General features: G+C 40.7%; 1 protein-coding gene across 3 annotated transcripts in view; it reads left to right on the top strand.

Moving 5' to 3' along the window:
- Window positions 1-23,097, top strand: part of NRDE2 (NRDE-2, necessary for RNA interference, domain containing) — a 47,270-nt gene that overhangs the window by 5,791 nt on the left and 18,382 nt on the right. For all 3 annotated transcript variants that reach the window (XR_009500979.1, XR_009500980.1, XM_059914816.1), the window contains exons 2-7: window positions 7,789-7,897; window positions 8,907-9,140; window positions 12,235-12,384; window positions 18,365-18,815; window positions 19,582-19,987; window positions 21,343-21,476. Coding sequence is in view for 1 of the 3 variants with exons in the window: in XM_059914816.1 (XP_059770799.1) it covers window positions 7,789-7,897; window positions 8,907-9,140; window positions 12,235-12,384; window positions 18,365-18,815; window positions 19,582-19,987; window positions 21,343-21,476 (1,484 nt within the window). In the remaining 2 variants the exon portion in view is untranslated. The remainder of the gene's footprint in view (window positions 1-7,788; window positions 7,898-8,906; window positions 9,141-12,234; window positions 12,385-18,364; window positions 18,816-19,581; window positions 19,988-21,342; window positions 21,477-23,097) is intronic.

Raw genomic sequence — 23,097 nt, 5'->3', positions numbered from 1 at the left:
ATTATTACAACGGCCTCCTAAATAGTCATTCCCTGAACCACTCTCCACACCGTAGCCAGAATTTTAAAACTACTTATTTAAAAACACTATATGTCTCTGATATAAACCATACCAGTGTTTTCTTAGGTCAGTCTCCCAAAACAATAGAAATAAAAACAAAACTAAACAAATGGGACCTAATCAAACTTACAAGCTTTTGCACAGCAAAGGAAACCATAAACAAAACGAAAAGACAACCCACAGAATGGGAGAAAATATTTGCAAATGATGCGACCAACAAGGGCTTAATTTCCAAAATACACCAACAGCTCATACAACTCAACAACAAAAAACCAAACAACCCAATTGAAAACTGGGCAGAAGACCTAGATAGACGTTTCTCCAAAGAAGACATACAGATGGCCAATAGGCACATGGAAAGATGCTCAACACTGCTAATTATTAGAGAAATGCAAGTCAAAAGTACAATGAGGTACCACCTCACACCGGTCAGAATGGCCATCATTAAAAAGTGTACAAATAACAAATGCTGGAGAGGGTGTGGAGAAAAGGGAACCCTCTTATACTGTTGGTGGGAATGTAAGTTGGTGTAGCCACTGTGGAAGACAGTATGGAGGTTCCTCAGAAAACTAAAAATAGAACTACCATATGATCCTGCAGTCCCACTCCTGGGCATATATCTGGACAAAACTATAATTCAGAAAGATACATGCACCCCTGTGTTCATCACAGCACTATTCACAGTAGCCAAGACATGGAAACAACCTAAATGTCCATCAACAGATGAATAGATAAAGAAGATGTGGCACATACATACAATGGAATATTACTCAGCCATAAAAAAGAATGAAATAATGCCATTTGCAACAACGTGGATGTACCTAGAGATTATTGTACTAAATGAAGTAAGTCAGAAAGAGAAAGACAAATACCACATGCTATCACTTATATGTGGAATCTAAAATATGGCACAAATGAACCGACCTACAAAACAGAAAGACTTACAGTCATAGAGAACAAACTTGTGGTTGCCAGGGGAGGGGGTGGGGTGGGGGGAGGGATGGATTGGGAGTTTGGGGTTAGTAGATACAAACTATTGTATATAAAATGGATAAACAACAAGGTCCTACTGTATAGCCCGGGGAACTAAATTCAATATCCTGGGAAAAACCATAATGGAAAAGAATATAAAAAAGAACGTATGTGTATAACTGAGTCACTTTGCTGTACAGCAGAGATGGGCACAACATAGTAAATCAACTATACTTCAATAAAAAAATTTAAAAAACCACTATGTGCCATTCACTGGTCTAAATGCTTTACAAATACATATTAAGTCACTGAATCCTCATAACAACCCTATGAAGTCGGTATTATTGTCAGCATTTTTAGGGAGGAGGAAACAGGCACAGAACCAGGATTTGGGCTCAAGCAATCTAGCCTCAAAACGTGTGTGCTTAAACACTACTCTTTGCTGCTGATCTTTTGAACCCTAGGCCTGATTTTGTCACCCTTGCTCAAAACTCAAGCATTTTCCCATTGCTCTTAGGGTAAGCACAAACTCTAATATGGTTGTTTTTAAGGCCCCTGAACTTCTCCGGCTTCATTTTGCTCCTACTCCCCCTCACTCCCAGTGGTCCAGCCATAGCAGCTTTCTCCTGTTTCCCAGAGAGTCATGCTTTCTCACGTTCAGGCCTTTGTATAAGCCATTTCTCCTGCCTAGATGCTTCCTAGGAGCATATTTGCCTACTTTTTTTTCTCATCCTTTAGGTCTTATTGAGCTGTTCTCCCAGGCAGCTTTCTCTGATCCATACCTAGTTTGGACTAGGGAACCCAACTGTGTGCTCTCATTATACCCTGTAACTCTTCTTTATCTTGGCGTTTGTCTAATTGCATGTAAATGACTGCCAGTGTGTCCGCTCCCTGAGGGCTGTCCTGGGTTTGTCCATGCCTGGCTCTCAGTGAAGAAGTGCTGGATGAAAGGAGAAGACTTGGAGAGATTAGGTTTTTTGTTCCGAGTTGCACAACGAATAAACTTTAAAGCCAGTGTTTGAACGCAAGTCTTTCTGACACCGGAAAATGTATTATAAACCACACTGTGATATTGGAATGTTGGAGTTTGGTTGTTTAAACATTACCTTTGGGATCCCTGGGTCTCTTCAAATTGTAGGTTAACTCTGTGGAAAGGCTGACTCTGCTTAGATTCTCTGTACTCGGCGTCTTAAATGCAGTTCTTAGTCATGTTTGCCAGTGCTGTTTGTACGAATGCTTGTGCTCTCACATTCTTTGTCAGGAATCAAGTGTTTCCATCAAAACAAAGAGCTTGGCTCATTCTTTTTAAAGGAATAACCCCCTTCCCTAATATAGATGCTGTAGAGCCCTAGAAATGTCTTTTGAATTATCCCTGAAGGGGTGGCGCTTGCCTCTGAGTTCACGTAAACTCATAATCAGTGCTATTTTGTTATACAGGTTTCCCCCACTATCTGAAGGTAGAGCAGCGTTCCGATGAAACCTTTCCTAGGCTGAAATGGTGTACAGTGAAGAAACAGTTACTTCAGGCCACGTCTTGCTAACAGATGCACAGAGTAAATGAGGATAAAGCACAGATACTCACAGACATAGTTCAAAGCTGTGGCGGCTCGATGCTGCGCTCCTTCCTGGGGAGGGAGCTTGGTGAGGCCACTGTTGCTGCTTGGGGTGCTCGCTGCCTCTCTGAAGGCTCGCTGCAAAACGAACACTGAAGGCTGCTTTCGCTTTTCGCTTTTTTTTTTTTTTTTGGTAAAAGCGAAAATCCTCTTCGGACTTTGGCTAGTGAAAATAGGTACTAGTTGAAGGTCTTTCATAAAACGAAAGTGCCATAAAGTGAACTTTGGAAAAGCGGGGGAAAGCCTAATACAATGGGGAATGGGTGTAGAACAAGGATATTTTATCCACTTGTGGTTCAAAATTTGTTTTTATTTTTTTTACTTTTTAATTTAAAAAAAATTTTATTATTAATTTATTTATTTATTTTTGGCTGTGTTGGGTCTTCGTTGCTGCGCGCGGGGCTTTCTCTAGTTGCGGTGAGCGGGGGCTGCTCTTCGTTGCGGTGCACGGGCTTCTCAGTGCGGTGGCTTCTCCTGTTGCGGAGCACAGGCTCTAGGTGCGCGGGCTTCAGTAGTTGTGGCACGCGGGCTCAGTAGTTGTGGCTCGTGAGCTCCAGAGCGCAGGCTCAGTAGCTGTGGCGCACAGACTTTGTTGCTCCGCGGCATGTGGGATCTTCCCGGACCAGGGATCGAACCCGTGTTCCCTGCATTGGCAGGCGGATTCTTGACCACTCTGCCACCAGGAAGTCCCCAAAATTTGTTTTTAAAATTTAAATCTATTCATGACAATTCCTTCTTCCCTCCATCTGTAGTGGAATTGAATTAAAGCATTTTCACTAGTGATGGAGAAATAGAATTATATAATAAACTTATTAATCACAAAAAGCATTTCAGCTTGAAGTATTCAGTGATAATTCATTATATTTTTTTCTGTAAAATTGCACACGATGTGGTTTTTGTAGATACCTGCCTGTTTTTGTTAGGCAGTAGTTCTAAAGTGGTTTTTCTGCCTGATACTTACACTCTTCTTCCTTTCTTAGATGTGTGTATGTGTATAGCAGGGTGCTAATTTCCAGGTAAGTTTCAACCTGTGATTTACTTACTAACCTGCCGGGACAAAAGGTTTGTCAGCTAGTCATCTTCTCTATCTTAAACCCTAGGCATGTGGTATCCTGCTGGTCTTCTCTGTAACGTGTTACATCCTGCTTGGTATGAGCACAGTTATCTAAATACATAATAGGTATTTGTAAATTATTTGAGGATGTAAGTAAATATAGAAAAGGACTTTGCAATCTGATTAATAAAGCATCTTTTGATCTCAGATGACTTTCTAGGATTCTGTGTAATTAAAATTTAAGAATGCAAATGTATCACATGAACAGTTAATGTTATGGTTAAATATAAGCACCACGTGAGCAGGGACTTGTTCACCACTGTGCCTCCAAAGCCTGGAACTGTGCCTGGACACATAGTAGGTATTCCATTCTTTAATGATTAAATCTGAATTTACAATGAAGACTGGAAGAATTATTAAGTAGTACTTTATGCCTAGATAATGGCATGCTTTTAACAATCAAATTTTTTCAGTTCTGTAAATTAGTTGCTGGGGGTACAGGGATGCAGAGATATGATTCAGATCTTCATTCACTTTACTTATTCAACAAATATTTATTGACTCCAGTTACTTTGTACCAAGGCACTGTGCTAGGAGTTGGGAATACAGGAGTGAATAGTCATGGCTCCTGCCCTCATGTTTCTTTTGGTTTGGAAAGAAGGGAGTGGGAGGAGTGGAGGCAAGCTGGAAACTTGGATGCACAAGTTGTAAACCAGTTGGTATATTTGTTTGGCTGGAAGAATATTTTTGTCGTTTTCTTTTTTTCTGTTGTCACTCTCGATAGTGTCATAGTAATCATTACTCATCTGGTCCCTGTAAGGATTTGAGTTGTTGGCCTTTGGCTTAGACTATGATGGGAAAACTTGGCATGCAGATAATGAGATTGCGATGTGAAAATTGCTGTTGTAGCCCCCTGTACCGATTGCAGGGAGACTTAGGAAAAGCAACTCCTTAGTTGAGGCGGTGAAGAGTTAGCACCATGGCATGGTTAGAGGGGGCTGGATGGAGGATTCCCTGATCCAGATGTGTGTGTGACTTAACTTCTTTGAGCCTCAGACTATTGATCTGTAACTGAGGGAAGGGCATCCAGGCTGTGCTCCAGTGAGCCTTTGTGGACCTGCTCCCTCCCTGTGAGCCCCCAACAAGGGCATCCTGCTTTTTCTATTCTGCATTTTGAACTTCTCTGAAAGATTGTGCTTGAACAGTGAGTTCCTTGGCTAAGAAAGTTTGAAAATCTCTGGACTAGGTGACCTCCCAAATTTTTCTAGGCCTAACACCCAATGATTATTACTTTAATATTCCACACATGGTCACTGTTAATATGATAGCTTCCCTCCTCCCGCCCCCCAAAAAGCAGCAGCAACTTCTTATCAGGTAAAAATACCTTTTGTTCCTATAAAAGGTCATTTGATTGAGATGAAGGTCACTCAGAGGGTCAGTGATGATTTGAGTTCAAAACCCAAGAGTTTTAGTTCTTTATAAACTACTTTTTTTCCTCCCCACAGTGGTCCCATATGGCAAAGCCTTAAATGCATCCTTTAAAAGCTTTTTTTTGTACCTTCTGAAGGACTTTGGAGAGCTACACACTTTGTTGTTTTAATGTATCTATTTCTTTACACTTCCTCCAAGCTGTCCTCACTATCCAGATATTTATGTAAAAATATAATGGACTTCCTTGAGAGCATCTCTCCTTGCATATTGTTTGTTCCATTTTTTCCCGCTTTTCCTCTGCTCATGATAGAATCCAATTATTGTGAAAATAATTGTGATCTCAGTGAGCCACAGGAACTATTTTCGCATACCTCTTGCCAGGAATTAGGCCCAAGGGAAGGGAACCCCACAGGAGGAAAAAGGAGACAGTAGAAGAAAGACTGCATGAACAATTCTTTAAAGTCTTATTAAGTATGACCTTAAAAATTACTTGATCCCTTTGAGCCTTAGTTTCCTATTCTGTACAGTGAAGATTGTAGTACCTCCTATAGAGGGTTGTTGTGAGGATTAAAAGATGTAAATTAAGTGCTGAACCTGTTGTTTGGCCTACAGTAAAGCCCTTCGTAAGCTAGATGCCCTCTCTTCTTTCCCTTTTTCCTGTGCTTTTCAATGCACCTTTTCTCTTTAGGAACTTTCCTTCCTTCCTCCATCCCCTCTTTTCCACAAATATTTATTAAACTCCTACTGAGGTATGTCAGGCATTGCTCTCAGTGCTAGGGATACAGCAGTGAACAAAATAAGGTGCTGTATCACGGAGCATACATTCTGATATCCCCTCTTCACTAGGATGCAGTTGCCATCAGGGACTAGAATACAGAATATATAAAGAACTCTTACAACTCAATAATAAAAGGACAACCCAGTTAAAAAATGGGGAAAGATTTGAATAACTGTTTCTGTTGAAATATGAAGGGCCAACAAGCAAACACATGAAAAGATTCTCAACATCGTTAGTCACTTGGGAAATGGAAATCAAAACCACAGTGAGAAAACAGCATACCCAGTAGGATGACTGTAATCTGAAAGACAGAGAGTAACAAGCTGGCAGCGATGTGGAGAAATTGGAATCCTCATACCTTGTTAATGGGAGTATAAAATGGTGTAGCCAGTTAGGAAAACAATCTGACAGTTCCTCAAAATGCTGAACATGAGTTACCATATGACCCAGCAATTCTGCTCCTAGATATCTGCCCAAGATAACTGAAAACATGTGTCCATATAAAAACTTGTACCTGAATGTTCATAGCAACATTATTTATAATAGCCAAAAAGTGGAAGCAACCCAAGTGTCCCTGAACTGTTAAAGGATAAAATGTGGTGTAGACATAAAATGGAATTATTATTCAGCAATAGAAACGAATGGAATACTGATACATGATACAGCATGGATGAACCTTGAAAACGTTATGCCAAGCGAAAGAAGCCAGTTACAAAAGACCGTATATTGTATGATCTTGTTTATATTAAATGCCCAAAGTAGGCAGATCTATGGAGAGAGAAAGTAGATTCGTGGTTGCCTAGGGCTGGTTGTGGGAGTCGGAGGGCAGGAGGTGGGTGATGGGGAGTTACTGCTAATAGGCGTGGGGTTTCTTTTGGGGATGATGAAAATGTTCTAAAATTATCTTACAGTGACAGTTGCACAATTCTAAATATACTAAAAACCATTGACTTGTCCACTTTAAATGGGTGAACCTTGTATATAATCTATATCCCAATACAACTGTTAAAAAATGTAATTAACCCTTCTCTCTTCTAACTTCAACCATTTTGTGGGTCCTTTCTCCTGAGCATGTGATTATGCTCTGGCCTCCCATCCTAAAACAAAACAGGACAAAATACACACCCCTCCGTGGGCCCCCTTGCTGCCACCATTCTTCTTCTTTCCTTCACAGCCAAGACTCCTAAAAGTTGGAAAATAAGTAATTTAGAAATAGTTCATTATAGAAGAGTTAGAAATTAATGGATAAGCAGAAAGAAGAAAAATTTTGGACATTTAACCTCACCGCCCAGAGATAATTATTATTAACATCTTATATAATTTTAGCATTAATTTAAAAAGTTGACACCTTCTGTTTTTATTTTCACAGAGTACTGTTATAAGGAAAAGCTTATGTTAAGTTACTATACTAAGAACATTGGAATTTTTTTTTAAAGAAAAATATCTGAATCTTCTGGAATAATGTTAAGCCTGGTGGGTTTCTATGCATGATTTGATTTTTTTTAACTTCTTGGAATTGTCTAAATCAAATTTGGGGTCATTAAAACCTAATGCTTTGGAAGAGTTCATGCTCATTAGAGTGTGGATGGAATACATAAAGCCTTGTTGTATTTTAGGCCATGCTTATTACATGGCTTTTGCTTAAGCTACAGCCTGATATCACAAGAGGATTTCAGTTTTAAATATTTTAGAGTGTGTTAAAGCCCCATGCCCTATGAAATAACAATTTCATGGATTCCCTTCAGCTTCTGTGGACTGTTCAAAATGTCTGGCTGACGTTGGCTGTGAATTAAGATGTCAGCTGGTAAGATGGATTTCCTGCTTTAGAAATCCTATTGAGCTAATTTCATTGATCTTTTCTCCTTTTTGCCCATGTGCAGAATTAGACTGGCTGAGCAACCCAAGCTTTTGTGTTGGAACGGTAACATCTCTGGGCCAACAAACTGAAGAGGCCACAGCCTTTGTTTCTGAAGAGTCGCTACTGACCAGGTAGTTTTTTTGATATTTTTGATAGGTGGATTTTTAGTCTTTGTCAGCTTAGTTTGAATGATGCTCCTTAGAAAACACTGTGATAAGAGTTAAGTAAAACTTTTCCTTTTACCTGATATAATGAGGTGATCTTTGACTATTTTCCCTTATCACTCTTACAGATTATCCTTTTTTTTCCCTTTCCATTGGAGTGGCAAGTACATGACACAGTTACTGCCAGTAATTAGGCCACAAGGGAAATGGCATCATTGTGATTCTTAAGTAACTTTATTAACCTCATTAGTAACTTTTAGAATATTGTAATTCAGGTATTTCTTTAGTTGCATAAAGGTAGGAGTTGCATGCAAAAATAGAAGGAGCTTTTGTAATAACATAGGATAAAACCTCATGAAAACTTTGGGGAAAGCAAAATGGCAAACATCTGTACCCAGCTTTGAAAGAATTTTGTTATAGATCACTGGACTGAGAAATGAGCTCTCTCACAAATATAGACCAAATGGTCTCATTAATACGATGTACTCTAAAAGTGTAGGAAGCTTTCAGAAATTGAGAATAGTTGATGCATGAGAGGGAGTAATAAGGAAGATCTCGTTATAACTAAAAAACAAGGACCAGAGTTAAACCTTTTTTTTTTTTTGGCATTAAGGATATGCTGGCATAATATGTAAGACTGAAAATAAACCTTTTATAGCATTAAAAAATACTGTATTTGATAAAATAACTGGTAGATTAATTTACAAATATATAGCTATGAAAATATAGGTTTACAAGCTTAGAAATCTTAGAAAGATTAGAATTTCTTCAGCTGATGTTATTTTAGGTCCAACTCTTAAATCTTTAAGGTGAGTTGCAATCCAGGAAGGTACTGTATAATGTATGGGCATATAGTAAGTCTGTGTGGGCATTTATAGAATTTCCTTTTGCATATTTGTTTATTTGCATATTTACTTACATATTATTTCCCTAATTCTCTTTTGAAAATAATTCTAATGTTGATTTTCCCAAACAGGAGTCCTCTGAATTCAGAGCCTTCAGATGAAAGTGACACTAACAGAAAGCCCAAACAAACAAGCAGAAAAAAGAAGAAAGAGAAAAAGAAGAAAAGGAAGCATCAGCACCACAAGAAAACCAAGAGAAAACGTGGGCAGTCAAGTAGCAGTGGATCTGAGTCATATACTGATTCTGAAAAGGACAGATCTTCCACAAGCATCAGAGACAGTAAAAAGGAATCAGAGAAACCGAAGTAGGTTTTCTATTCTCAAATACCTATGATTTTTCAAATCTTGAATTTTTCTCCCTTGATCGTTGCCACAAGTTAGACATCTGAATGACTATTTAGCCACTCAATCAAAATGGAGTCGATAAATACCTCAGTAAAGTGGGAGAAAAACAAAAAGAGCTCTATCATTAGGTCAACATAAGAAAAGAAAACTTTCATTAAAAAAAAAAAATAGGGCCATGATTTTATTTGAGAACTGTTATTTAGACACAGTAATGATTGTGTCAAAATCTGATTCAGACAGGAAGTCTGCAGGATTTCTGAAAGATGGCAGATGTGCCTTACAGTGGGCATGTGAACCAGTTCACTACTTAGCTTTACACGCTTCTGTAAAGAGTAAGAAAAATGTCTTCTTTCTCTTTCTTGATGTCTTCCTTTCAGTCACTCACATCAGAACCCCTGTGTGCATAACACACACACACACACACACACACAAGGTTAATATAGCACTCAAAAATAATCATTGCTTTTGTCCTTATTTCACATTTGTTTAGAACCACTGCGTTAAAGGTATAGAATGGCTCATGACCACAGTATTTCCTTTCCTTGGGGGCCTTTTTTCTCCCCGTGTTTCGCTCTGCTGTCTACGCTGAGCATAGTGTCCCAGGTGTTCTACAGGTTGACCCCAGAGCAGGTGCTTTTCCTCTCTGGTTAATCTAACTTCCTCTTACATAGGGAGGTACTTTTCCCATGCGTGAGACAGGTGGTTATGTGGTAAAACTACTTGAATTATTATTCCTCATTTAACTTTTTTCTTTTCTTTGTTCATGTGGTCTAGAAGAGAGAAAATTTAAGTCCTGTCCAAGGCATACTTGAAAAAATTTAGTGCTGTTAAGACTTCTGCGACTCTTGAGGTATTATTTGCTCTTGTGATGTGCTTAGAAGTCCCGTTGATGTCAGTGAGAGCTCTGGTCGGAGTGAGTCTGGAATCCGGCCCGTAGTCTCCAGAGAGGCAGACACCGTAGTCTTCCGGGACCCTTCTGTCAGCAGATCAGTGTTGGAGAATGCCGCAGTCCTCGGTGGCTCAGAGGACCCAGATTTATTTAGCCTTCTCTGTGTCTCAGGTGCTATCCCTGTAACCCTAGAGGAGGAAGGAATAAAGGAGTCTAGCAACAAGGTTTCGAACTTGGCTGGATTTCTGTGGGCGGGAACCACCCCACCTTGCTTGCCTTTGAATCCCCCCAGCGGTTGGCACTGGGCCTGATGTGGAGTAAACGCTCAAGTACGTTTTTGTTACATGAATGAATGGATGAATGTACCATTGATATTGTTGCTTTTTTTTAGTATGTCTTCAAAGCAAAATACATGAATTGCTGTGTGTTCTGAAGACTCATCTTTAACTATCTTTTTTATGGCTGAGGAAAATGAGTTTTAAAGGATTTCCTGGAACTGTACAGGAATGACCATAAGAACTTGAAAGATAGTTATTTTCGGCCTGTGCTTAACCACATCAGAGGTGATCGTTACAGCCTCTTGATAGTTTTATGATCCAAACAGCATTTTTAAGTCTGTTGATATTTTGTAGAATATCCCCATTAAGATCAGAGTGGATTGTTCTTGTCTTTGTCTTTTACTTTCTCACTACTCACTTCTGCAGTCTGTTCCTGGGACAGTGACCTGGAAGAATCGTTTGTTTCTGTACAGACAGGGAGTAAGATATTACTGAGTTGGGAGAGTGTTTCCGTGATGTCAGGAAAGCGGCCTGGAGGGAGGGGTGGGTTGCATACCATATGGGACTCTATTTCAGGGTGATCGAGGGACAGCTTCCCCAGAGGTCACAGCTTATAATTGACCTTTGTCTCCTAGGATGAGCTCTTCTTCACCTTCAGGGGGAGGCGCATCCTTCCTCGTACACAGCCTAGACCACAACCTGCTTCCTGACCGCAGTACCCAATAGGGGAGGAATGAGAGCTTGTTGCTCCCCAGGGGTGGTCTGCAGCCTGGCCCTTCCCGCCCCCTCTCCACACTGGCTTTCCATTTCTTTCTGGAATGCATCAGTCTCTTTCTCTCCCTTTGCTGCCCCTTTCAGTTTTTGTCATCAGAAAACCCTCCACAGTTGTTCTGGAGGGGAATGTGTTAAAAATCACCACGTATTTTAACCCGAGATGCATCATTCAACAAATATTTATTGAGTAGCTACTTTGTGTCCCTGAAATACCATTCCCTTGTGTTGCCAGCCAAGAGTGATTTAGAAGCCTTTAGAATCTTTATTTCTATCCGGGCAGAGCCAAAAAGCAAAGATGGAACAACACTTAATGGCTGTTTTGACTACTTTGGCACCTTCTTGTGTCAGCAGCATTATGAACTGATTTTCTTTAGAGGAAGAAAGATGTTAGGTGCCAGAAAAAAACCTCCCTCTTCTTTGACTCCTAGGGAACTGGTTCCATTTGTATCTGGAAGTCTGCCAAGTCACAAATTGGTTCAAAGGGATAAATAAGGGTCTTGTCTTATAGTGGACTCTCTGCCCTTTAGATAGAGGTCCAGACGTACAGGCAAAACACCCTACACAGAGCCCAGACTATAAAAACGAGACTTAGACCGTGCCTAAGTAACACGCAAGACTGAAGCATTCAGAACTGTGGCTTTGTTGCTGTTGTTGTTAAGTTTTTAGTTGGAATAAATTATCTGAGCACTTTCAAGTAAGTTAGGCAAAGTTAGGGCAGCCTTATCTTTCTTTCTCTCTTTTTTTTTTTTTTTTTTTTTAGAAAAAGCCTTGTTTATAAATATACTTGAAAATCAAGTTATAATCATTTAAATGAATTATTTTTTTAAAAAACACCTATATCCTTCACGTGTATTTCTGGGATAAGTTGACTTCATTTCTTGGTAAAGGGTCACTTAGTGTTGACAGTTTTTGCTCTGTATTTTAAAACTTTCTCCAGAGTAGGAGTGCTCTTCCCATTTTTTTGGCATGTGCACATTTTATGTACTTAGGTGTGCTTGATGCTGTATGGAGTTTGAAATGTGTAACTTTCACATTTCTGAAACGTGAAATATGTAACTGGGAGATTTCTAAGTGCCTCTTCCCTTTTCTTGTTCACCTTCCTTTGTCCCACAGTCAAGAAAATAATGCCACTGCTGATATTGGACGTCACTTTGTTTGGCTTGAGGACATTCAGGCTCTGATGGGAGAAACCTTCAGAACAGATAAGAAGCCGGATCCTGCAAACTGGGAGTATAAGTCTCTTTACCGAGGAGATGTAGCAAGGTATCCATCGTGATAGCTCTCCCTGGTTTTCCCTGGTGGGAGGGAACTTCCTTCTCCTCTGTGCTCACTCAGCACTGTCTGTGTCTCTTTGCCTCCCCACCCCCCCATCGACTCTGTTGACTTTTATCCACTGTTAAGTTGTGTAGGCATAAACAATAGAAGGTGAGTAATCTCACATTCTAAAATAAAATTTTAAACCTTGAGATCAGGACCCAGGTCAGATTAATCTTATTTAGCCATGGTGCTTGGCATAGTGTGTGGCATAGTAGGTGTTCAATGAATATTTGTAGAATCAATGAACTGAAAAATACCTTGAAATAATTGTGACTATCCGTAAACCATTTGGTCTAATCTATATGCCGTTCTTAAAAGTTACAAAAGCCTTCTATTTATCCACCCCCTGCAACGCACACATGCCATTTTAAAAAATGACATTACATGGTAATGACTTTTTCAAACTGTTTCCAGCATACATACGTCACCAGATAATCGTAAAAATAGGTGATGGTATTTGCTTCAGTAATGAGTTTAAACTTTTCTCCTCTAATCTGTCAATCAAAAATATTTGAATCCTCAATAAACTCTTTAGACACTTAGTACTTTGTAAGAACAATAATACACAGTCTCTATTCCCAAACAGCTTATAGGTGATGAAAACTGAAGGTAGAGAATCATGGAATATACAGCCAAGAGGAGGCCTTGAAGATCATTATCATTCTTCATGGGCTAATTACTTTTTAAAGTAAATTTTAGTTCCCATTACTTTGCTGCACCTCCACATTTTAGTCATGTTGTCATTCATTGTGACACTGTAACTCACCACATAAGCAACTCCAACTAAAATTTCCTCTATGATGAGTTTATATCAGTTATTTTTTGGTGCATATTTGTATCTCCATACTGTCTACTAAAACCTCATGGCAGGGAGTAAATGACTATCATATTTAAAGTGTATTTGTGTATTTTTAGAATGATTTTAATGCTCCCTAAATTCTTGTGTGGTTTTTCATGCCACAGATGTGGGGATACACAGCAAATGCTGGCTTGGCAGGAAGTATGTAGCATGATCCTTTGCGTGTTCTCTCACTGATGCTAGCCTGTCTGACCCTCACAGCTGCCCCATGAAGAGGGGGCACTCTGATTTTACCAACGAGGAAAGGAATCTCAGAGATGAAGTACCTTCTCAAGGTCATACAACCAGGAAGCAGGAGAGTTGGGGTTTAAACCTGTATTTCTCTGACTTCAAATGTTCTTCCACTGTCCACAAAAAGAGGAGACAGGTTGGGTGGTAGGGCATTTTCTAGGTTGGGAAACAGAAGACTCTGGTTCTCATTCTGACTTTGCTGTTGACTAGTAATGTAATCCCAGGCAAGTCTCTTAACCTTTCTGAGCCTCCATTTCTTCAGTTGTAAATTGGGAATTGTAACGCCTGCTGTGCCTTACACTCAAATATCAAAAATGTTTGCTATGAAATTAGAAATTGGTGTGCAAATAGAAAGAGTTATTATTTAGTAATAGATTGAAAAAAGGAAAAAATATGAACAGAGAGTGGCTCTTGAGCCTCTGCTAATGAATGGCCCAGAGCTCAGGAAGCGTAACTAAAGACAACTTTATTAATCTAAACTGCAAAGAGACTACTACAAAGGGCTTAGGACATTGGTGTGATTTCCTAGTAAATTACTAAAACTTGAGTGAGGCAAGTCTTGCCCAGATTAAGAGCTGTACAACTGTTAGTGTCCAGGTCTGAGAAGCTGTTGGTCCCATGGCACTCTGAGCTGCTCAGGGCACGATGGGAACACTGTGTCAGGCACTGAATTGTCACACTTTTTAAGAAGGATACTGACAAACCAAGAGCATTGAGAGGAAGGTGAGCAGGCACTTGGCTAAGGCAGTCGTGTGAGGATGAGGTGCGGGCCTGTGGGTGTTTGGCCTCTGTCAGGGATATGGTCGTCGTTTTGTAGGCTTTGTTGGACTGTCTTCTGGAAGGTGGGTTGGCAATGTTCTGTGTAACTTGGGAAGCAAACCACGACCAGTGAGTGGAAGTTTGGCTCAGCATAAAAGCAATCTAAGAGTGTGAACATCCCAGCAATGATGTGGTGTGTTTTGTAGCATTGTGGTAAGCAAGGGTCAGGTTCTAAAGTTAGTGTATAACAGGTCAGAATTACCTTTGGAAAATTCCGTAGGACTAATATACTATCTGTCAGTGAAGTTCAGCTAGTTTTTTCTCCATTTTTGGAAGAGATTATTGTTTCTTTGGCTATATACCAGATGAAATAATTGGCTTAAGTTTAGGAGCCAAGTTGTATGAAATAATAATAATAATTTTAAATTTATCTAGTCCTTACTGTATGGCTAAAGACTTTACATATATAATTTAATTTTTTTTCTATTTATTTATCTTTGGTTGCATTGGGTCTTCGTTGCTGCGCGTGGGCTTTCTCTAGTTGCAGCGAGCGGGGGCTACTCTTCGTTGCGGTGCGCAGGCTTCTCATTGTGGTGGCTTCTCTTGTTGCAGAGCACGGGCTCTAGGCGTGCGAGCTTCAGCAGTTGCGGTGCATGGGCTCAGTAGTTGTGGTTTGCGTGCTCTAGAGCACAGGCTCAGTAGTTGTGGCACACAGGCTTAGTTGCTCCGCAGCATGTGGGATCTAATTCCCTGACCAGGAATTGAACCCATGTCCCCTGCATTGGCAGGCGGATTCTTAACCACTGCGCCACCAGAGAAGTCCCAGGACTTTACATATGTAAACTTTTTTGATCATCCTAGCAATTCTCTGACATAAGGTACTGTTATTATCCCTGTTTTACAGACAGGGAAACTGAGGCACAGTTTGTTTGTTTGTTTGTTTGTTTTTTAAAGCTTGATCATGGTCACCCAGTTAGTAAATGATGGAGTTGGAATTTGGACCTAGGCAGTCAGACACTGAGAAGGCATGTGTGAATTGAATTCAGCAAAGGAAAGGTAAATTCATATTGCCCAGCCCAGCTTACTCGGGGGCTCAGACCCACTGAGTGGATTCAGGGCAGAACTGGGTGTTTGATTTAAACATATTCTCTTCCCAAACCCTTTCCCTCTTTCTTTTCTTTTCATTTCTTTCACTCTTTCTTTCTTTCTCTCTCTCTCTTTTTTTTGGGGAGGTGACTTAGTGCCTATATCTGAATTTATTTAAATTAAATACATGTGATATCACTCACTGAACCTCCAAACACAGTGGGGGTCCCTACTTCTGGAATTATTCAAGTGAAGACTAGCTGATTATTTGGTAAGGATTTTATAGTAAAAGTGCCTTTATTTGGGGAACTATTGCATTAATCCTAGGTCCTGTCCAATTATTAAGGTTCTATGATAAGTGATAAATTATATAGAACCTAAATATCCAACAGTAGGGAAATGGTTAAATAAATTATGACACACTCTTCCAATGAACCAGTTTGGAGCCAATAAAAATTGTATTTTCTAAAACTAATGGTATGGGGAAATGCTTAAAAGTAGGGAGGAAAGCCTGAAGCTATATATCAGCTATTTTAAAAAAGGATGTGTGTGTGTGTGTGTGTGTATATATGAATATATGCATATGCACATTATCTGAAAGCTGATACTTAATAATGTAGGCCAGTAGCATTTTTTTCTCCTTTATCATTTTCATCAAATTTGTTACAAAAGGAAGCTATTAAAATCAGTTTTATAAAATGCAGTTTTAAAGTCAGAAAACATTTTTTAAGAGATTGAATATCTAAAATATTGTTCCTTTTTAGTGAAAATAAAAGAAAATAGTAATTAAGGAAAAGAAAACTAGTTTTTAACTTAAAATTTGTTTCTTAGGGGATGAAAGGCTTATATAGAGCTATTTTAGCCTATTTTATCTCATCACCCCTTTGCTAAAGTTGTTTGACTCATAAATGGAAAGGAGAGAGATTATCCAGAGGTAATCCAGGAGGAACTGGGAGAGAGGATAAAGAGAAAGGGTTTGAGAGAAAACTTGTGTGTGTGAGAGAAACTATTCCCCCAAAGTGGAATTCACCACGCTGGAGCAGTGAGGGAGGCACAGGCAAGCAGAGAGCTTCTCAGGTCTCTGTTGACAGTGAGGAAGGAAAGGAGGTGATGGAGCTGGACCAGGATGAGGTGGGAGAGAAGCTCTCTGGGCGTTGACAGAAGATGGCAGCACCTCTCTCTTGCTTTTTTCTCTCCACAGCATTTTATTGTGAAAAAATTAAAAAATACAGCCAAAGTCGAAAGAATTTTACAGTGAACACTCACATAACCATGCCCTACGTTCTACCGTTAAGGTTTCTGTGCTTGCCTTGTCACATATATGTGTCCGTTCGGCTATCTACCCACCCATCTTAATTTTTGGATGCGTTTCAAAGTAAATTGCAGAAATCAGTACACTGCCCCCTAAATACTTCAATGTGCATATCATTAGCTAGAGTTCAAGATTTGCTTATTTTTTTCTTTTGATTTAAAATTTACTTACAGTGTAATAATCCACATCTTTATCTGCTGAGTTTTGACAAATGCGTATACCTGTGTAACCCAGACATCTATGAAAAATAGAGGACATTACTATGACCCCAAGAAGTTTCCCCAGGCTCCTTTCCACTCAGTCCACACCCCACCTCCCTAGAGAAGATTACCATTCTAATTTTTTTCCACCATCAATTAGTATGGTCTATTCTAGAATTTCATATAAATGGAATCATATAGTATGTGCTCCATTGTGTCTGGCTCCTTTCACTCGGCATAATGTTTTTGAGTTTCATCCATGCTGTGGCATTTATCGGTAGTTTGTTCCTCTTTCCTGGTGGGAGTATTCCATCAATGGCCATACCGCCATTTGTTTATCCATTCTTCTATTGATGGACACCTGGACTTTTTCCAGTATTTGGCTGTTATGAATAAAGCTGCTGAGAACATTTGTGCACAGCTCTTTGTGTAGACATGTGGTTTCCTTTTTCTTGGGTAAATACCTAGGAACAGAATTGCTAGGTCATAGGGTAAGGTCTGTGTTTAGTTCTTTTAAGAAACTGCCAGACCTTTTCCCAAAGTGATTGTACCAGTTTACATTCCCACCAACAGCACATGAGAGTCCCGGTTACTCCACGGATCATTTGCCAGCATTTGGTATTGCCAGTCCTTTTAATTGTAGCTGTCTGGTGGGCCTGTGCTGTATCTCACTGTGGTTTTAATTGCTTTTCCTTGATGACTAATGATGTTGACCACTTTTTTATGTGCCTATTGGTCATTCATATCTTTTGTGACATTTCTGTTCAGATCTTTTGCCCATTTTTTAATTGGGTTGTTTGTATAACATACATACAGAAAAGTGTGCACAGTTTTCCTTAGCTTTTGTGCACGTATTCAGTAGTCTTGTGTTTAACTCTGGGGACGCCTACATGATCCGTAAAAGCATTTCAGAACGCAGCCTCTCTTCCTGCAGCGTCGAAAATAGCCACATGTAATTTTATTTGACATACTTTGTTTCAGGATTAAAAAAAGAATCTTAGACCTCTCTGTTATCTTAAGTAGGGACACAGGGCAGTACTGAGAAAAAGGGACTGGTCTAGGAGACACAGATGACCTAGCATCACCTGAGGTCTCAGCGTCCTCATGTAGGAATGGTGTAAAAGAGGAGATGATTTCCGCCTTGCCTGTCACACATGATTGTGATGTTCAGATGACATAATGTATGGGACAGTGCTGTACAAAGCTGCAGGAGAAATAAGTTACTAAGAACTGGAAGACAGGCATGATCTTAAATTCATGAGACGTAAACAAAGAGTCATGTTAGAGGAATAAGTCAAACAGGCAGAAAAAGTTAACAGCTAATCCTCGTACGTCTCTAAATAGAAGCAATTTGAAGGGAAGGTGAATTTGAATATATGCAGTTAACTTGCAGAACAAGAGTGTGTCTGCTGGGCCTTCAGTCATTTGGATCCAGGGCACATGTTCTCTCAGTAACTTGTTTTCTTTTTCAAATATAAGATACAAGAGGAAAGGAGACTCCTGCCTTGGCATTAACCCTAAGAAGCAGTGTATATCTTGGGAGGGGACTTCCACAGAAAAGAAGCGGTCACACAAGCATGTCGAGCGCTACTTTACAAAGAAGAGTGTGGGATTAATGAACATTGACGGAGTTGCCATTAGCAGTAAAACTGAGCCTGCCTCATCGGAGTCGATCTCATTTATCCCAGTGAAGGGTGCAGAGGACGTGGTTGCCCCTGTTACCACCTGGTTGAACCCTCTGGGGATTTATGATGAAGCCACCACGCAGTGGTTACAAGGCCGGGGTCCTTCAGAGCAAGAATCCAAGCAGCCAGATTCACAGCCCAACAGAGAGAACGTGCTTCTCAAGGCCAAGGTGGAGGAGTTTAACAGGAGGGTATGGGAGAATCCTCGGGATGTTCAGCTGTGGATGGCATTTGTTGCTTTTCAGGTAAGTATCGCTGTCCCAGTTCTCTTACCTTAGAATGACGGTCTTAATTTGGGGCACTGATTTACTCTGCAGTGATTTTTGAGCTCCTAGGAGGAACCCTGGTGCCGGGCCTCTAAAGATAACTAGAATTCAGCCCTTGCCTTGAGTTTACTCAAAACCCAGTGAGGAAGGATAAATGCAATCTGGGGTAATAAATGCTATAACATCTAATTTGGGGATGGAATGAGGGGGTGACTTGCCACTGGGGAGTAAGAAATGGCTTCCAAGGGATGGTGAGACTTGAACAGAATCGTGAAAGAACAGTAGATGCTAACCAGGCGGGGGAAGGCGTTCCTGAAATACAGACAGAACGTGCGCAGTGCACAGAATTGCAAAGAGGGGCTGCCCGTGGAATGACGTAGTTAGAGCTAAGTGCTCCCCTTCTGGAACACATGGATTTGTCTTCGTCCCACTTATCTTTTTGAACCACTTATATAATTATCATATTTGTCCTACATTTGGCTGTGTTATTGGTAAAACTGGCTCTTCAGAAAAGGTTTTCAAGACATTGCATGCTAGCTATTGATACAAAAATCTAAGTTTAAAATGACAGAGTGGATAGGTAAATTAGGTGAACTAAACACGAGATCAAACATGTCTGAATAACAATTCATTTTGAGAGGTGAGAAACCCTTTGGGGCTTATAAGTCACTCTACAAGCAACCTTGAAATCCTGAGGGTCCCCCACTTCCATTTGCATTTGTAAATTGGTGTTTTTGTTGTTGAGGACGAGGTCATGAGAAGTCCGGGCCTGTACGCCATTGAGGAAGGAGAGCAGGAAAAGCGGAAGCGGTCCCTGAGGCTGGTTCTGGAGAAGAAGCTGGCCATTCTGGAACGGGCCGTGGAAAGCAACCCGAGCAGCGTGGACCTGAAGCTCGCCAAGCTGCAGCTCTGCACCGAGTTCTGGGAGCCCTCCACTCTGGTCAAAGAGTGGCAGAAACTGATATTTTTACATCCCAACAACACAGCCCTTTGGCAGAAATACCTTTTATTTTGCCAGAGCCAGTTTAGCACCTTTTCCATATCAAAAATTCAGAGTCTTTATGGAAAATGCTTGAGTACTTTGTCTGCTGTTAAGGACGGCAGCATCTTGTCCCACCCTGAGCTGCCTGGCACCGAGGAGGCCATGTTTGGTAAGGAGATGATGACCAGATCCTCTTACGCGGGAGGAGCTGTACTTCCTTTTGGCTACGTTGAAAATGAAGATTTATTTTTGGTTTATTTTAGGAATGTCTAAATCGATAAAACTGATTTTTTAAAAAGGTATTGTGACTCCTTTTGATAACAGGTTCTCCCCCTCCAACTTCTTGGTGGTGGGGCATTAGAGCCAGTAGGGTTCAGAAAATATCACCAGACTAGAAGTTCCAACTTTTCTACTTATTAATCAGGTAAATGTAGTCAAGTCTCTTAACTGCTTTGGCTGTTGGTGGCCTTATCTATTGAGATACCTGCACTGCTCATCTGACCCATTATAGGGTCTGAGGCACTACTGTTTGTGGGATGCCCTGACTGGCTGGAAATCACTGATAGATGTAGGTTTTTGGTGTTATTATACTGTTACCATTTTTGGCAGGTCCTGAAGGAGACTAGAATATAAATTTTGTCCAGTAATGAGACACGGGAGGCTGCATGTTATGCAGGAGCTGGAGAGTATCACTCTTGACTTGAATCCTGAGTTTGCCCTTCATGGGTTCTGGTGTGACCTTGGATAGGTTCCTTAACCTGTTTGAGCTCTAGTTTCTCCCTCAGCAGCAATAGTACAATACCTGCTGTACCTGATTGTTGCGCATGTCAGCTGAGATAATATATGGTGAGTCTAGCTCAGTGTCCAGCAATGTAGCAGGCGTTTATTTGATCAAATCCCTGCTATCGAATAGTGCTACTAATTTCTAAAGATAGAAATATATTGCTCTAGAAATAATAAGCATTTACTCCACTGACTTAAAGAGTCTCGTGTTTGATATCCTTTGTGATGAGCTCAAATAGCTTAATGGTATTTAGTAGATGGAATTGTACCACAGTTAAAATGAACTGAAATTTGCAAACATGGAACCCTGATTTGTTTACAGCGGACTGAGTACACAATGAAAATTGCTGGTGAATAATGCCATCTAGTGATCAGTTGAGTACAGATCTTTGCTTTCTGATAAAAAATCTACGACACCATCCTTTTCCTAGAATTTTTCTCATATTAATGAGCTTTGAGTATTTGATAACCAATATTCAGACCATCCTCTTGCCTTATTTTATTGTTACTATTCGTACTCGGTGATAGTTTCACATAAAAATGAGAATGTACTTTGATTGCAATACTATTTGAGTCCTTTAAAATCAGGACATGTACGTCTCACAGCTTTGAAAATATTAACAGTCACTAATTTCAGGGAAAAGATGTTCTGGGTGTTGAACTGCATGTTTGTAGAAGTTATGTTCTCTCCCTTTTTGGGTGTTAACCAGGGTTCTTCCCCTTTGCTCTCCCTGCCTGCAGCCCTCTTTCTTCAACAGTGCCACTTTCTGCGGCAGGCTGGTCACTCCGAGAAGGCCATCTCTCTGTTCCAGGCCATGGTTGACTTCACCTTCTTCAAACCCGACAGTGTGAAAGACCTGCCTACCAAAGGACAGGTGCAAGTCCTGCTTGAGTCCCCCCACCCCGTCTCCATCTCTCTCCCTCCCCCTCTCCCTCTTTCGTGGGGGTGTGTGGATAATGGGAGGTGGTGGTCGTATTTTTAAAATATTTATATCCTCCTTTACATCAGTCCTGTTGAGGATTGTTCCTCAGAAATATTCTGGCAATCCAAGGAAAATTCCATAATGAAAGTAGTGAAACATGGAGAGAGGAAAGACGATCCCTCCACCTCCCCAAATATAAAGACTCACTTATGTTCCTTTTTTTCCCCTTACTTACTGCCCGTGTTTAAATGCTAGTTGCCCCCGCCCTCCAGGCAAGCAGTTGTCATGCCTTTTAAACTGTGGTCCTCTCTCCTGCCTCTGTGCATTCTAATCTGGGTCTCGTGTCTCTCCCCTGGTTAACCTTTCCACCACCTAAAATCTTTGCTGGAGTTGCAAGTGAAATTACATGATGGTGCTTTGTCAACACCGATCCTAACTGGGGGCGGGTAGGGCTGGGGGTGGGGAGAGTCATTTAGAAGATGAGTGAACATTGCCAATATTTGTGATGTGAAGCAATAAAAAAAACTCACCATAGAACTATCCAAGTAAGAAAACCTTGTTTTCCCTTTTTCCACTCAAAAAAACTCAGTTTTCTACTCAGCAAAGAGGGTCTGATGGGAGATGGATTGGACATCTGAATTTATGGTGAACTTTCAAAGGTCTTTCGTGACAGGCTACGGTCTCCATCTTGTGGAGCTTTCATGAACTGCCTGTAAAGACTTTTTATCATCCTTATTTTAACCTTTTTTTCCTAGACAAAATTGGGTTAAAGAATATTGGTTAGTATTGGTATAACTGATTATTAGTATAATAAGCCAGATAAGCTATTTTAAGACACGTTTTTCTGTTTGAAGAACCTGCTGTGCCGCAGAAGTGGTTCTTAGCCTCTCTGCGGAGCCTGGGGTGTGTGCTGGGGGTCAGGATCAGAATTGCCCTCACCCCCACCCCTTTGCTGACACCCTCTGGGGTGGGAGCAGTTGCTGATGGGCTTGGGGGGCGCTGCCCAGGACAGAAGCATCACCCAGGACTGGCCCACGCACTTGAGGCTTTAAATACTCTTGAGGGCATGACCACACCTCAACTTAATACGTGTTCCCAGCACACGGTAGGGACCAGTGCTTGTTGGCACAGAGCTGAAGGTGGTGGGCACCCAGTGAATAAGAGGTCTGTAATTTCAAAGCATGTGTATGACAACTTTGAAACTTTTATTTAATGACATTCCATACCTTTGTAACTGAGAGACATTGTTCCCACAAACAGAGTAGTACAACAGGAAACAGGCAGAGTCTGGGGTTACCGGTCTGTGTTTCTGTGGAATAAATGAATTGGTTATAACCATTCATCACACTTAAAGAAAAAACAAACCTTTTTTTTTTTTTTTTTTTTTGTTTTTAAACCTTCTTTTCTTGACTGCGCTTCTGCCATCCCTTTTATAAGAGCGAATCCTGTAAAGAGGGAGTGTAGTCCTCCCGGTTCCCCTGGCCGAGGTGGCTGTCCGCGCTCGGAGCACAGGGCCTGGCCCTCCTGTGTCTCTCCTGATGCAGGCGGGGGCTCGGGCTGGGGCATCCTGCCG

This window comes from Balaenoptera ricei, chromosome 2, assembly GCF_028023285.1.
Source record: "Balaenoptera ricei isolate mBalRic1 chromosome 2, mBalRic1.hap2, whole genome shotgun sequence".
In the NCBI taxonomy this organism is placed as follows: Eukaryota; Metazoa; Chordata; class Mammalia; order Artiodactyla; family Balaenopteridae; genus Balaenoptera; species Balaenoptera ricei.
Note: the sequence above shows the minus strand (reverse complement) of the source record. Positions and strands in the feature narration are given on the sequence as shown.